Source organism: Maylandia zebra, linkage group LG15 (genome assembly GCF_041146795.1).
Source record: "Maylandia zebra isolate NMK-2024a linkage group LG15, Mzebra_GT3a, whole genome shotgun sequence".
NCBI lineage: Eukaryota > Metazoa > Chordata > Actinopteri > Cichliformes > Cichlidae > Maylandia > Maylandia zebra.
The window spans coordinates 13,370,675-13,384,272 of record NC_135181.1 but is presented as its reverse complement, the minus strand read 5'-3'; the positions used below and the strand labels follow the sequence as shown (position 1 = coordinate 13,384,272).

Genomic DNA, 13,598 nt, shown 5'->3' with positions numbered 1-13,598 from the left:
CAAAAGAAGACTGCCTAGAAACAAAAGGTCGAGAACTGGTTGCTCCAGAAACAACAGGGGAACCTGATAAAAAGAGTGACAAGTAAGGGAAACTTTAATCTTCTCACTTTAAAGAAAAATTCTTTTGGGATCCTTCTGGTTGCAGATTTGATACTTAATCTTCTATATATTTGTATATTTTTGCAGATTAAAGAACATGCAGCAGGACTGTACACCTGCCGAGGCAGCACCACCAAAAGAAGACTGCCTAGAAACAAAAGGTCGAGAACTGGTTGCTCCAGAAACAACAGGGGAACCTGATAAAAAGAGTGACAAGTAAGGGAAACTTTAATCTTCTCACTTTAAAGAAAAAATCTTTTGGGATCCTTCTGGTTGCAGATTTGATACTTAATCTTCTATATATTTGTATATTTTTGCAGATTAAAGAACCTGCAGCAGGACTGTACTCCTGCCGAGGCAGCACCACCAAAAGAAGACTGCCTAGAAACAAAAGGCCAAGAACTGGACATCAAGCCTCCACTGAACAGTTCAGAGGACCTAGTACAGGTCATAACTACAGACAATCCCAGGTAAGTGCTTTTAATATTTTGGCCGATTGCTGATCACAATAAGAATTAGATGTTTGAATGCTTTTCTCCAGAGAGACAATGTTTGTTTGTTGTCCTGTTGTGCTTGCTATGCATCCCTGACTCCTTTCTTCTTTCTGCATGCAGCAGCACCCATAAGGAATGTGGTGAAAGTTCCAACCAGGTTAGAAACACCACTGAACATAGTGAGCCATCAGACCTGAGTTGGGACACTTTGCTTATGGAGTTTCTGGCACAAGAGGATGGATTGGAGCAGGTGTTTGACATGTAAGAGAAAAACGTCCTCCAAAATGTTTAAACTTCAAAGCTCATGCATACATGCACATACACTGCTTAGCTTCTTGACATCTTTCCTAATTGTGTGTTTGTGTTTTTACCTTTTTGCAATAGTTTAGGGAAAAATTTAAAGGATAGAAAAAAAATGGAAAAGAAAGTTCAGACTGTGGACCGCTTCGGGTGAGTACACGTGGTGCACGAGGACCAAAGCTCTCTTTGTCAAAGTGGAAATGAGTTATTTTACACTGATAGTGTAAACTTTGTGTATGTGTGGCAGGTTTCCAAACATTGTAAACAGCTGCTACATGAACTCCTGCCTGCAGAGCCTCCTCAACAATGAGGAGTTCATTAGAGATGTCAGCCGTCAGAAGACTTTGTGGAGAGCAGTCCCAGAAGCTCGGCTCTTAAGGTGCGCTACGTCAACCTTCTACTTTCTTCAGAAACCTGAAGAACAAAGATATCTAACACCAGAAATGTCTGTTTACCCTTTCCTTTTTACAGAAGGCTCATGAACATCAGGAACTGTCATGAATCAAGAGATTATGACCTTAAAAAACGCCGCCTAATGTCTTTTAAGAAGGCATTCAGCCAACAGGTTCCTGAATACGAAGGCAGTGCACAGAAAGTGCGTCAGCTATTTGGACATTTTGTTTTTTGCTTTACCTTCTAATGTTTATGTTCTAAATCTCCTCTGTGTTTTTCTTTCAGGACGCTCATGAATTCCTAACCTTTTTCCTCAATGAGGTGAAAAGCCTCTCACCTCACCTGAAGAGGGAAGCAGCTCTCCTGGGCCGAAGTTATACCTGCCCAGTAGAAGACCATCATGTTTTCAAAATGGAAAACATGAGGACATGCAAGAGGTAAGCCAGTCTTTCAGAAACACAGGGCTGATTGCAACATTTTCATATACCTCTTTTCCACCTACTTGATCGTTACTTTAACTACGTTACTCCTTAAATGTGTAGCTGCGGTCACCAGTCATCACAACAGGAGGAATTTACAAGCTTGTCCCTTGACCTGGTTCCAGAGGGGTCTGTTGAGGACATGTTAGGGACATACTTGAAGGTAAGATCACAAATTCCAGTAGAGATGTAGTATCACTGATCTTGTGTGTGTGCATAGGTTGTGATTTTTTTTTTCTACCATAAAGCCTGTTTTCTCTTTGCCGTTGTTTAGGAACAAAAAATCGAATTTACCTGTGACTGTGGAGGGACGACCTCGGAAGTGAAGCAGTCTTTTGATACACTGCCAAGGTGAGTAAGGTCACATCAGAATTGATCGACTGACCTGATTTCCAAACTGTGGCGCACTAAACATCAGAGTTTTTAAGACAACACTTGAGCAGTCATTTTCTCCCATCTTCGGTTTGTGTTTGACACTCATTCTTCTTATTTTGTACCTTGGGTTTTTTTTTCTTTTCTGCCAGAGTTCTCATCTTTCACCTGAAGAGGTTTGGCTTTACAAAAACCCACAAGCTTCAGAAGGTGAATGACCCCGTCAGGCTGCAGAGGGACTTGGTGGTGTCATCCAAACAGGTAAAAACAGACTGCAGAACATCTCAGAGAATCAGCTTAATTATCGCACTGATGTGAGACTTTATGAAACTGATCTTTGGATTTGTTCCTTCTCAGGGTGATGGCCGTTATGAACTCATAAGCATCATTAGTCACTATGGAGGCATAGAATCAGGTAAAACAACTGACTTGTTACAAACAGAAAATGCTACTTTTGAGTGAAGGACTCACACACAAAAGCTTTTGATCTTTTAAGAAGCACTAAGTCCAAACCACTGTTTGCTTGAATCAGTTGACTTTTAGAAGTTGGATTCATTTGTCTTAATGTGATCTTAGGACACTACATCTGTCATTCTGTGCATCCTGAGGAGAGCCCACAGTCTACATCAGATCATTGGCTCACCTATAATGATGCACGGGTGCTCCACACAACTGGATCGGCAGTTTTTGAGGAACAGCAGCAGTCTGCCTACATCCTGTTTTACAAGAGAAACGTAAGAAGACACAGCAGCTGAGAGAATTTTGAAATGTCCTATTACCTTGTTAATCATTTTTCTCTTCATTCTAAAACAGGGTGTGGAAGCAAGTTAGAGCCATCATCGTGCTGAGAAGGAACAACCGTCGTCTCAGACCGCTGGTAAGTATTGCCCTTAGGAGGAAGGGTCCTCCCAGAGAGCCTGGTTCCTCCCAAGATTTCTTCCTCCAGGAGGGAGTTTTTTCTTGCCACCGTCGCCCCACATTCACCGGTCATTCACTAGTAGTGCACCACTACTAGAGATAGTCAGGACCAGTGTTTGGCTTGCTCTCTGGGAACAACAAATAAATTAATAATAAAATAAAATAAAGATATTATTGTCACGGGCTGAAAGCAGGGACTCAAGCGCAGAGCAGGTTGATGTCTCAAAACACAATTTATTTACACACCCGTGCAATAATATATACAGTGACGGGAAATTCAGGGTTCCAGGGGATTAGGGGAAGGCTCTCTCTCACGCTCGCTCACGTCCTCACACACGTTCGTACCGCGGGGAGGTCACAGGTCCGGGAAGATAAGCTGGAACAGGGAAAGGGAGATATCACTCACAAATCACGAAGGCATAAAGGTGTAAGACCACGGGAGCTGGAAAGGTAGACTAACGTCAGTAGCGCAATCATCCCGCGATGAGAGGATCTGTGACCCAGCCTCAAATAGAAGACGGATAATCAGCTGATCGCCAACAGCTGTGAGAGCCAAGGGCGGGAGCCAGCTGTGAGCTCCGCCCAGGCAGAGAGATAGGGGGAGAAAGAGAAAAAAAACACAAGTGTAGCCTTGTGAGGCCGGCTGGGCAGGCACGGGGACCATGACAATTATTTACTTATTTATTTATTTTTTATTAAAATTAACGTAACAACAAAAACAAAAATAACTAATAAAAACTAATTAACTAAGTATTCAACTGTGTTTTGTGAAATTTGTAATGAGTCTCAGTTAAGTTGATGTCACAGAAGTTTCTGAATCAACCATTTAGATTGTTCAACAAACAGATTTACTCAGGTAAAGATGGTAAGCTGGAGCACTGGTACCCTTCTAGTTCAGTTTAAGTTTTTAGACAAATATTCCCTCATTCAGTTGCAGTTTCTGCTTACATTATACATTATTTAGCTGCAAATGTTTAGCTGCAAGTAGCAAAGTCCAAAAGTGACAACATTTCCACTGCACTCTCTCCAGAAATGGCATATAGAACTTTTGATCAAATTAGACATTTATCCTTGAAAAATCCATGAAAATCTTTAATTGTACCTTTTATAACATTGTGGTGGGGCGTGGTCTGCGGTGCCGTGCAGGGAGGGCGGACGCACCTGCACGGCATCCTTAATCACGCCCGCCTAGTTAAAAACACGGGGACTCAGGGGTTTGGGGATTGTTGTGGTGAGATGTAAATAAAGATGGCTCCGAATGATACTCCGTGGTCCCGCCGTGCCTTATTCTCGCCACATTGGTGCCGAAACCCAGGAGGCAGCACGGCGGGTCCGTATCGGAGCCAGGGAATGGAGGAGCTGGCCCAGATGGTGGCCGAAATGGCGGCCGCCCAGCGGGAGCAGGCGGCGGCGGAGGGAGTAGTAGTGACGGAGGAGTCGCGCGATGGGCTGCTCCAGCGGGGAGCGACGGCAGTGACGGATGGACCGCGCAAGGAGCTGGAGGTCCCCGTGCCAGGGGAGCCTGCTTGAGTGGAACTGGCGAGCGAGGCGTGTGCCACGCTTGAGATCGCCGTGCTCACCAGATCGGCCTCACCACCACCAGAGGCCAGTACACGCCACACCTCTGCCCAGCCACCTGTGAGCTGGGGCTCACGACTGTGCCGGCCGCGCCGGGTGCACACGCCACGCGTCCGACTTCCGAACCAGCTTGGCCTGCACCGCTGGATTCGCGGGCGGCCACCTGAACTCGCACCTCCCCGTCGCTTGGCCGGGGCCTGGGGGCGCCAGCTGTCCGGGCTGATTCCCTCTCCCACTGGCGGTGGGGGAGTAGGTTCGGCCGGATGGCTCCCCAGCCTCAATCAGGCGATGGGGGTATGTGGTGGGGCGTGGTCTGCGGTGCCGTGCAGGGAGGGCGGACGCACCTGCACGGCATCCTTAATCACGCCCGCCTAGTTAAAAACACGGGGACTCGAGGGTTTGGGGATTGTTGTGGTGAGATGTAAATAAAGATGGCTCCGAATGATACTCCGTGGTCCCGCCGTGCCTTATTCTCGCCACAAACATTTTAACAAGTTACTGTCTCCTGCTGCATGTTTCTTGTTTTGGCTTAACTTCATCAGCTCAAAAAACACACCGTGCTGTGGTTTACTGAAAGAACTCATGTACAGGACACACTGAAAGCAGGTTTACAACGTTTAATTAACAAAGTCAAGATCAGTTAACAACAGCTGAACGAAAGATTTACTTTTTCTCGTCGATAAAATGGTCAGATGAGGTCCATGCCAATGTGCTCAAATGGTACCTCCATTAAGGGCAGTAAGGGCATAAAGGCACTTTTGGAATGGCCAGCTGGTTCACCAGCTGACACCACTGGACGCACAACATCAGCGCACATCCAAACAGATTCTTGGCCAGTAAAATCGGTCAATTTTTGGGTCCAGAGTCTTATCTTATTCCAGGTGACCAGCCATCGAGTTGTAACGAGCCACCTAAAAAAATCATTTCTCAGTGGCTCTTCTGCGACCAACAAGTAGATGTGTTCTTCCATTTTACAAGTGTCACGACACGCTCAACATGGTCTGTCGTTACAAAATGTGGAAATGTCAGGGCGCACTATTTGACTATCAGCTCTCATCATTTGATCAAAGGGCGAATTGCATAGTGCCATTATCTTCTGTGTAGCGAATTGCTGGAACCGGCAAGCTGAACGCGGCCCAAACGCCACGTGTCCCTATTGGCTGTGTGTGCAGCCCTGCATACTGCCCTATTGAGCTACCAAACCCCAACCAATCAGTTTTGAGATTTAAGGGGTATGCTAGCCGCCAGCTAACCGCAGCCGTTACTCTATGCATTTCCCCCCGATCTTTCATTTCCACCAGTACTATGGGGTATTTGTGAATATCCATGACTGAGCCGGACAGGTCGCCAGCTGGTCTTTGGCCAGGGTGATGGCAGTTTTGAGGTTCACCGGCTAGTGATAGCAGACTCACTTCACTGTCCTGGCCGGTAGCCCCCCCCCACAAATTTCTCTAGCACTACCATTTTCAGCAATCCAGCCTTTCTAAGTGTGGGGCCAGGCTGCAGCCACCTGGTTTAGGCAGAGGACTGGTCCTCCAGCCCCATTTGCCCCATGAAAGTTGCTGTGATGGTCTTCTGGAGAGACTGATGGCAGCCACTTGCAACAACCGGAGGGCACGTTCCTTCCCTGGCCACCAACACACCTCCGCCAAGCGTTGGAAAACTTCCAGGAAAAGCTTGCTGTTGATTTAAGTCAAAATATATTTGCTGATGTTGAGTGTGTGGATATTCAGAAGGACACCCATTCCATAATACATCATTTCCATAAGTGTAAAATCACCAATTATGTTGTCATTAATGTCCAAAAACAACTTGGAGTTTATCACAGATGCGCTTCTTACTACAGTCAGTATATTTAGCATGAAATGGAGTTGAGGAAAATGGTAGAATACTTAATATCAATGTTTTGAAGACTATGACATTAGGGACATTAGGGGATGTATTGGTTGGCACCATCACCTCACAGTGTGAAGGTCCTGGATTTAAAAAAATCCAGGCATGGTCTGTTCTGAGTGCAGTTTAGATGTTCTCACTGTGTACTCTGTCTTTGTCCTGGAGTCCAAAGACATGAATGTTAAATTAACCCATGATTTTAAAATGTCAATAGGTATGAATGGTTATCTTTTGTTCTGTGTTAGTCCTGCAGTAGACTTGTGATATGTTCAGGGTGTGCTCCACCTTCTGCCTGATGACAGCTGGGATATGATTAATTCCCTCCACAATCCTGAATTGCATAATTGAATGGATTTATTGCATTCAGATGATAGCACATATCTTAAAGATGTTTCAGAAAGTTGTACAAATAAAAGTATGTCAGCATGGCTAAACACCAGTAGACGTAAGTAAGGAAATTGTGGGGAAGGGGAATTTTTTTTTTTAACTTATCAGTATTTCAGTTCTTGAATTCGTTACAGTTTGTGGCTTTTTCATTTAGCTGTGCGGGCATGTTATAGCATTTGCAACTCACAAGTTTGTATAAAGAAGGCAAATCCAAAAAGCACTTCCGTCTGCCAGTAAATCTTAGATGGAAAAGTTTCAGATTGTGATAATAATGGTCCTTGTTTGAGGCTTTAAACACTGCTCCCTTTCTGGCAGACAAAAGCAAAGTTTGTCTGAGGTGAACCAGAAGCTCTTGAGATTTGATGACCTAGACTTCCCCTAATCTCTTTCTCAAGGTTAAGGCTGATGAAGAAAACAGGCTCCCTTTTCCAACGGCCTCCCCATCTTCCACCTTTTTTTTTTCAACAACCAAGAGGATTGTGACAGCCAGAGTGTCTGCAATGAAGTTAAATGGGCGGATAGAGTTGCTCTCCTCTGCCCGATATGTGATATGTAAGGCAACTAAAATGCAAGAGACAGTGGAGAGAAAGAAAGATGGAGCAAGATTAGGAGGAATGTATGTTTGTACGTATTCGTAGTAGATCGGGTTTCTGGGAAATTGAGTAGAAAGTTATATGGGGTTGTCACACTGAAAGAGTTCAGTACAGGTAGACTGAGTCTCAGTTTCTGATTAAAGTGAACTTGTCAAGTTCATGTAGAGGAAAAAAAAAGAGGCACTTGGCTAAAATGTCCACATCTGCTGCTAAATGAGCAGCTTTTTAAAAAGAGCTATGGCTGATATCAGAGATCAAAGGTTTTTGTCCTGCAGACCGATCACAATGAAAAACTTAACTCAAATCTTCTGTTTGTTTCAAAGCAAAGTGGAACCTTATTTAAAGATCGGCTATGCTGACAGCTCGATAACTTTGGAAACCTCACCTTTATACTTGGCCAGCCCATTTGTGTTATTAACATCCAGATTTATGTGGTGTTTTATTGTTTAAAACATGCTGTACTGACTTCTGGCTGTTGACAACATTTACTGATTCATGAATGGATTAAAGAGAGATATTCAAAATCCCCTCCGAAGAACACCGAAAGGAACTCCGAGGATTAAATTTGCAATTGTTAGTAGCGGTTTTTGTTTGACCCCAGACAACGAGCAAGGGAAGCCAATGTTAACTAAACAAATATAAGGGATATAAGAGATCAGCCAGCAGGCCACAGCCAGGATCCACCATCAGCCAGCAGGCCACAGCCAGGATCCACCATCAGCCAGCAGGCCACAGCCAGGCTCCACCATCAGCCAGCAGGCCACAGCCAGGCTCCACCATCAGCCAGCAGGCCACAGCCAGGATCCACCATCAGCCAGCAGGCCACAGCCAGGCTCCACCATCAGCCAGCAGGCCTAGCCAGGCGCCATCATCAGAAATTCCGCTTCCGGGTCCCTCGTGGTGGCCGCCTCGTGCTCTCGCTTCAGTATGCCACCCAAGAAAGGCCCAACACCAGAGGAGGTTGAGGACATTAAAACCTCCCTCGGAGCGCTGTGCGGAGACGTGGCCGCAGTCAGGGCGCAGCAGGAGCTGCTTCTGGGGCTTCTGGAGGAGGTAAAACAGCTACGCCTCCAAAATGCCGAGAAGGACAGACGGATCATGGATCTCGAGCGGCAGGTGGATGAGCTGGAGCAGTACGACGTGGTCATCAGCGGTATTAAAATCAAGCCGCGCTCATACGCGCGCGCGGTGGCCGGGAACGTCGGGGAGCCCAGCGACGAGGAGACCCGCTCGGTGGAGCAACAGGTGGCGTCCTTCCTCCAAAGCAAGGGGATAGAGATGGACCTGGAGCACATAGAAGCATGTCACTCACTGCCCAGGAGGAGTGACAGACCGCCGGCCATCATTATGAAATTTGTCAATCGGAAGAACAAGGTCGCACTGCTGAAACAAGGACGCAAACTGAAAGGCACGGACGTTTTCATTAATGAGCATCTGACACGAAAAAACGCAGATATCGCGAGGAAGGCAAGGCAACTGAAGAAGAACGGTAAAATACAACATACATGGGTAACAAACTGTAAGATTTTCATTAAGCTAAACGGGACACCAGAAGAGGCAAAAGTACTGATAGTGAGGAACATGGAGGATCTGGACAAGTATAACTGACACCAATGTATCAATTACACCAGGAAATGACATGGACACGTTGAAATCAATTCTTCAACAGAAAGTAATTGATCTAGATTGTGAATATAAGGAGCATAATATAATAGATCCAGAAATAGATTCTGAAAGTAACTTTCTCTCTACTTTTGTTAAAAATTGTAATTATTTCACTCAGGAACAATATGAAAAAGAAATTAACCTAGACGGGAAGCTCTCATTAATTCACTTTAACAGCAGAAGTATGTACTCTAATTTTGATTTCATTAAGGACTATTTACAACAATTTTCTCGCCCCTTTAGTGTTATAGCCATCACTGAAACTTGGTTCAATGTCGATAAAGGAATAGATTTTTGTTTGAATGGATATGATTTAAAATACATGAATAGATTAAATAAGGCGGGCGGCGGGGTTGCTATATATGTTCATAACTCTATAAACTATAATGTTGTAACAACTATGTCTATGGCTATTGATGGAATTTTGGAATGTTTGACTATTGAGATTATGAATGACAAAAAGAGAAATGTTATAATAAGTTGCATATATCGGACACCCAGTTCAAGTATTGACACTTTTAATGAATGGATAGAAAAAACGTTTGCTTCGGTGAACCAAAAATTACTATTTATCTGTGGTGATTTTAATATTGATTTGCTAAATCCAACAAGGTTAAAAGCCATTGATGACTTTACTGACACGATGTACAGCTTATCACTATATCCAACAATAACAAAGCCAAGCAGAATAACTTCACATAGCGCCACTATTATTGACAACATTTTTACTAATGTCATGGATTTCCAAATTAATAGTGGCCTGCTTGTCTGTGATATAACTGACCACTTACCAGTTTTTACTTTGTGTGACTGTGATTTAAAAAAAATGGATGCCAAGATCATGATAGCAAAGCGAACAATAAATGAAGAAGCAATTCATGCCTTCAATTTCGATTTAGCACAACAAGATTGGAATTCGGTGTATGAAGAGTCAGATGTGGACAAGGCTTATGATAATTTCCTAGATATTTTTACTATGTGGTACAATAAACATTGTCCTGTAAACGAACACATGACAAAGGAAAAAAAAGATAAAAAGTCCTTGGCTCACAAAAGGAATTATTAATGCTTGCAAAAAGAAAAACAATCTGTATAAACAGTTCATCAAAGTAAAAACAAAAGAAGTGGAACAAAGATATAAAGCATATAGAAATAAATTGACTGATATTATAAGAACGAGCAAACAACTTTATTATAGAAGAAGATTATATGAAAATAAAAACAATATAAAAGGAACTTGGGATGTGTTAAACAACTTAATTAAACAAGGATCTTCTGGAACATCATATCCTGAATATTTTACTGATGCAAATGGTGAAAATCACAACATGAGTAATATTGTCGATGGGTTCAATAAATTCTTCATAAATGTTGGCCCTGAACTAGCAGCAGACATCCCGTGTCATAAAAATGAAAATATCAGTAATATAAAATCAAATCCCTTTTCACTGTTCCTCTCAGCTACAAATGAGCAAGAAGTAATAAATATCACATTAAAATGTAAAAGTAAGTCTTCAATGGATTATCATGACATAAATATGTCTGTAGTTAAACAGGTTATTCTGAATATTGCTAGTCCCTTAACATATATCTGTAATTTATCATTTCAGTCTGGTTGTTTTCCAAAAAAAATGAAAATTGCGAAAGTAATACCACTATATAAAAGTAATGACAAACACAGTTTTACCAATTATAGGCCTATTTCTCTACTGCCTCAATTCTCAAAAATTCTAGAAAAACTTTTTAATTCAAGATTAGAAAAATTCCTTGAAAAACATCAAATAATAAATGTTGGTCAGTATGGTTTCAGAACGCAAAGAACCACTTCAATGGCGATAATTGAGGCAGTAGAAGAAATTACTGATACACTGGATAAAAATAAATATGCAGTTGGTATTTTTGTTGATCTCAAAAAGGCCTTCGACACAATCAATCACTCAATATTATTGGATAAATTGGAAAGATATGGTATTCGAGGGAAAGCTGGTAACTGGTTAAAAAGTTACCTAACGGGTCGGGAACAATATGTTAGCATAGGGCATTACCATTCAGAGAAACCTGGTATTACATGTGGTGTTCCCCAAGGGTCAGTGTTGGGACCAAAACTTTTCAATGTATACATAAATTATATTTTTGATGTTTCTCAAGTACTTAAACTCATACTGTTCGCAGATGACACCAACATATTTTTCAGTAGCGATGATTATACTGATCTTGTAATGACCGTAAACAGGGAGCTAAAATTAATAAAAAAAATGGATGGACATAAATAAATTATCATTAAATATAAATAAAACTAAAGCAATGTTTTTTGGTAATTTAAAATATAATGTAGAATTACCAATTATCATTGAAGGTGTACCAATTGATAATGTGAGTGAAAACAAATTTTTGGGAGTCGTAATTGATAATAAAATTTCATGGAAACCCCACGTCAGACACATAAAAACCAAAATTTCCAGAAGCCTCGCAGTTTTGAACAAAGTGAAACAATTCCTTGATAAAGATGCACTTCGTACTCTGTACTGTACCCTGGTTCTTCCATATCTTACATATTGTGTGGAAGTGTGGGGAAACACATATAAAAATACAACTAATCCATTAGTCACAGTACAGGAACGAGCACTGCGTATTATTCACAAGGCTGGTTATCTAGATCATACTCACAAATTCTTTCTTCAGGCAAAGTTACTTAAATTCCAGGATCTGGTTAATTACAATACATCCATAATTTTGTATAAAGCTTTTACTAAACTTTTACCGGCAAATTTACAAACTAGATTTGAAATTCGAGAAAAGGTTTATAATGTGAGAGACTTTGGAGAATTCAAATTACCCAGAACTCAAACAACCCGTAAAGGTTTTTGTGTGTCTGTATGTGGTGTGAAAATCTGGAACAGTCTGAGTTTACAATTGAAACAATGCAAAAATATTCATAGATTTAAATTTCTCTACAAACAGTTGGTCTGGTCACAGTATACTCAATGATGCTTTTAGTGTGCTCTGTAATGTCTGTTCTCTTACCATTGCTGGTATGGATTCCAAAAAAAAAAAAAAAAAGTGTGCGTATGTATGTACATATATGTACATGTGTGTGTAGATATATATGTATGTATATGTATGTGTGTTTGTTACTTGTAGTTATTACTGCCTGTTACCTGTGGTAATGCAATTTATAATTTATATATTCTGTATTCGCCATTTGTTTGGAAGTTGTGTTTTGATCGTGTCCTGTGGATTTTTGAAATTTGGCCATCAATTTCTGGAGCAAAGACTACTCACATTGTTGGAACTTTTGGTACAACCCTGTCTGGATTACGACTTTGATACAGGATATTGGACTGGACTAACGGAGTTAACGAGGTAATTGCAGGCTAGCCAACGCGTTACCAGGCTAACAGCTGACTGAGGAATCAGCTGACTGAACCTGCTACCAGGGTAACCAGATAAAATGGGGCCGAAGAGGACACCGACAGCTGAGGAAGTCGAGGACATTAAAAAGTCCCTTGACTTCATAATGGAGGAAATTTCTACTATCAGGTTGCAGCAGAAAAATATCATTGAAATTGTGGAGGAGGTAAAGCTCCTCCGCATCCAAAATGCCGAAAAAGATAAAAAGATTGCATACCTGGAAAGTAAGGTCGCTGACCTGGAACAATACTCCAGGATAAACGACGTCATCATCACTGGGCTCCATATTAAACCCCGGTCATACGCTCAGGCGGTGACCGCTGACAGCAACGAGGAACCTGGAGAGCTTGACATTAGCTCCACGGAACAACAGGTGGCTGCTTTCCTGCGGTCCAAAGGGATTGCCCTGGACTGTAACTCTGTCGAAGCATGCCACCCTCTTCCCAGGAGGAACGGCAACATACCGGCTATTATATTAAGGTTTGTAAATCGAAAGCACAAGATTACGCTGCTGAAACAAGGAAGAAAATTAAAAGGATCTAATGTCTTTATCAATGAACATCTAACCAAACACAACGCTGAAATAGCCAAAAAAGCGCGACACCTTAAGAAGCTGGGAAAAATCCAAGGCACTTGGATGACGAACTGCAAAATATTCATTAAACTAAACAGATCACCAGAGGAAGCCAAAGTTCTGACCATTAAAAATATGGCGGATCTCGAAAAATATCAGTGAGCAACACGATCTGGACGGCAAACAAGGTAACAGACAACCACACACTCACTTATGACACACACTGGAAGGAAGAACTCAGATACATCTGGAAGAATCAGCTGCATCAGTCAGACAGTTGCAGAATATGATCAATTGGAACTGAAAACATTTAACTATATGGATCACAATACACACGACTTGGATTATGAAATAGATCCAGACAACAACTTTTTCTCATCTAACAATAACAATTGCTGCTACTATACAAATAAAGACTACAATCAGAGGATTAAAACTGAGA

The 13,598-nt window shown here is 42.1% G+C and overlaps 1 protein-coding gene across 1 annotated transcript; it reads left to right on the top strand.

Annotated features, from left to right (window-relative positions):
* The first annotated feature begins 1,145 nt into the window (after positions 1 to 1,145).
* Positions 1,146 to 3,362, top strand: LOC143412771 (ubiquitin carboxyl-terminal hydrolase 37-like). Its single transcript, XM_076874559.1, has 9 exons — positions 1,146 to 1,272; positions 1,365 to 1,488; positions 1,572 to 1,723; positions 1,829 to 1,928; positions 2,040 to 2,116; positions 2,290 to 2,398; positions 2,495 to 2,552; positions 2,714 to 2,871; positions 2,951 to 3,362. The coding sequence occupies exons 1-9, from the start codon at positions 1,169 to 1,171 to the stop codon at positions 2,966 to 2,968; spliced, it is 900 nt and encodes a 299-aa protein (XP_076730674.1). The 5' UTR covers positions 1,146 to 1,168; the 3' UTR covers positions 2,969 to 3,362.
* Positions 3,363 to 13,598: the final 10,236 nt, after the last annotated feature.

Bases quoted from the DNA above. Each gene is read 5' to 3' on its own strand.
- LOC143412771 (XM_076874559.1), top strand. From the start codon at position 1,169: ATGAACTCCTGCCTGCAGAGCCTCCTCAACAATGAGGAGTTCATTAGA. The intron at 2,117-2,289 runs GTGAGTAAGGTC...CTTTTCTGCCAG, and splicing joins TCTTTTGATACACTGCCAAG to AGTTCTCATCTTTCACCTGA. The intron at 2,553-2,713 runs GTAAAACAACTG...ATGTGATCTTAG, and splicing joins CTATGGAGGCATAGAATCAG to GACACTACATCTGTCATTCT.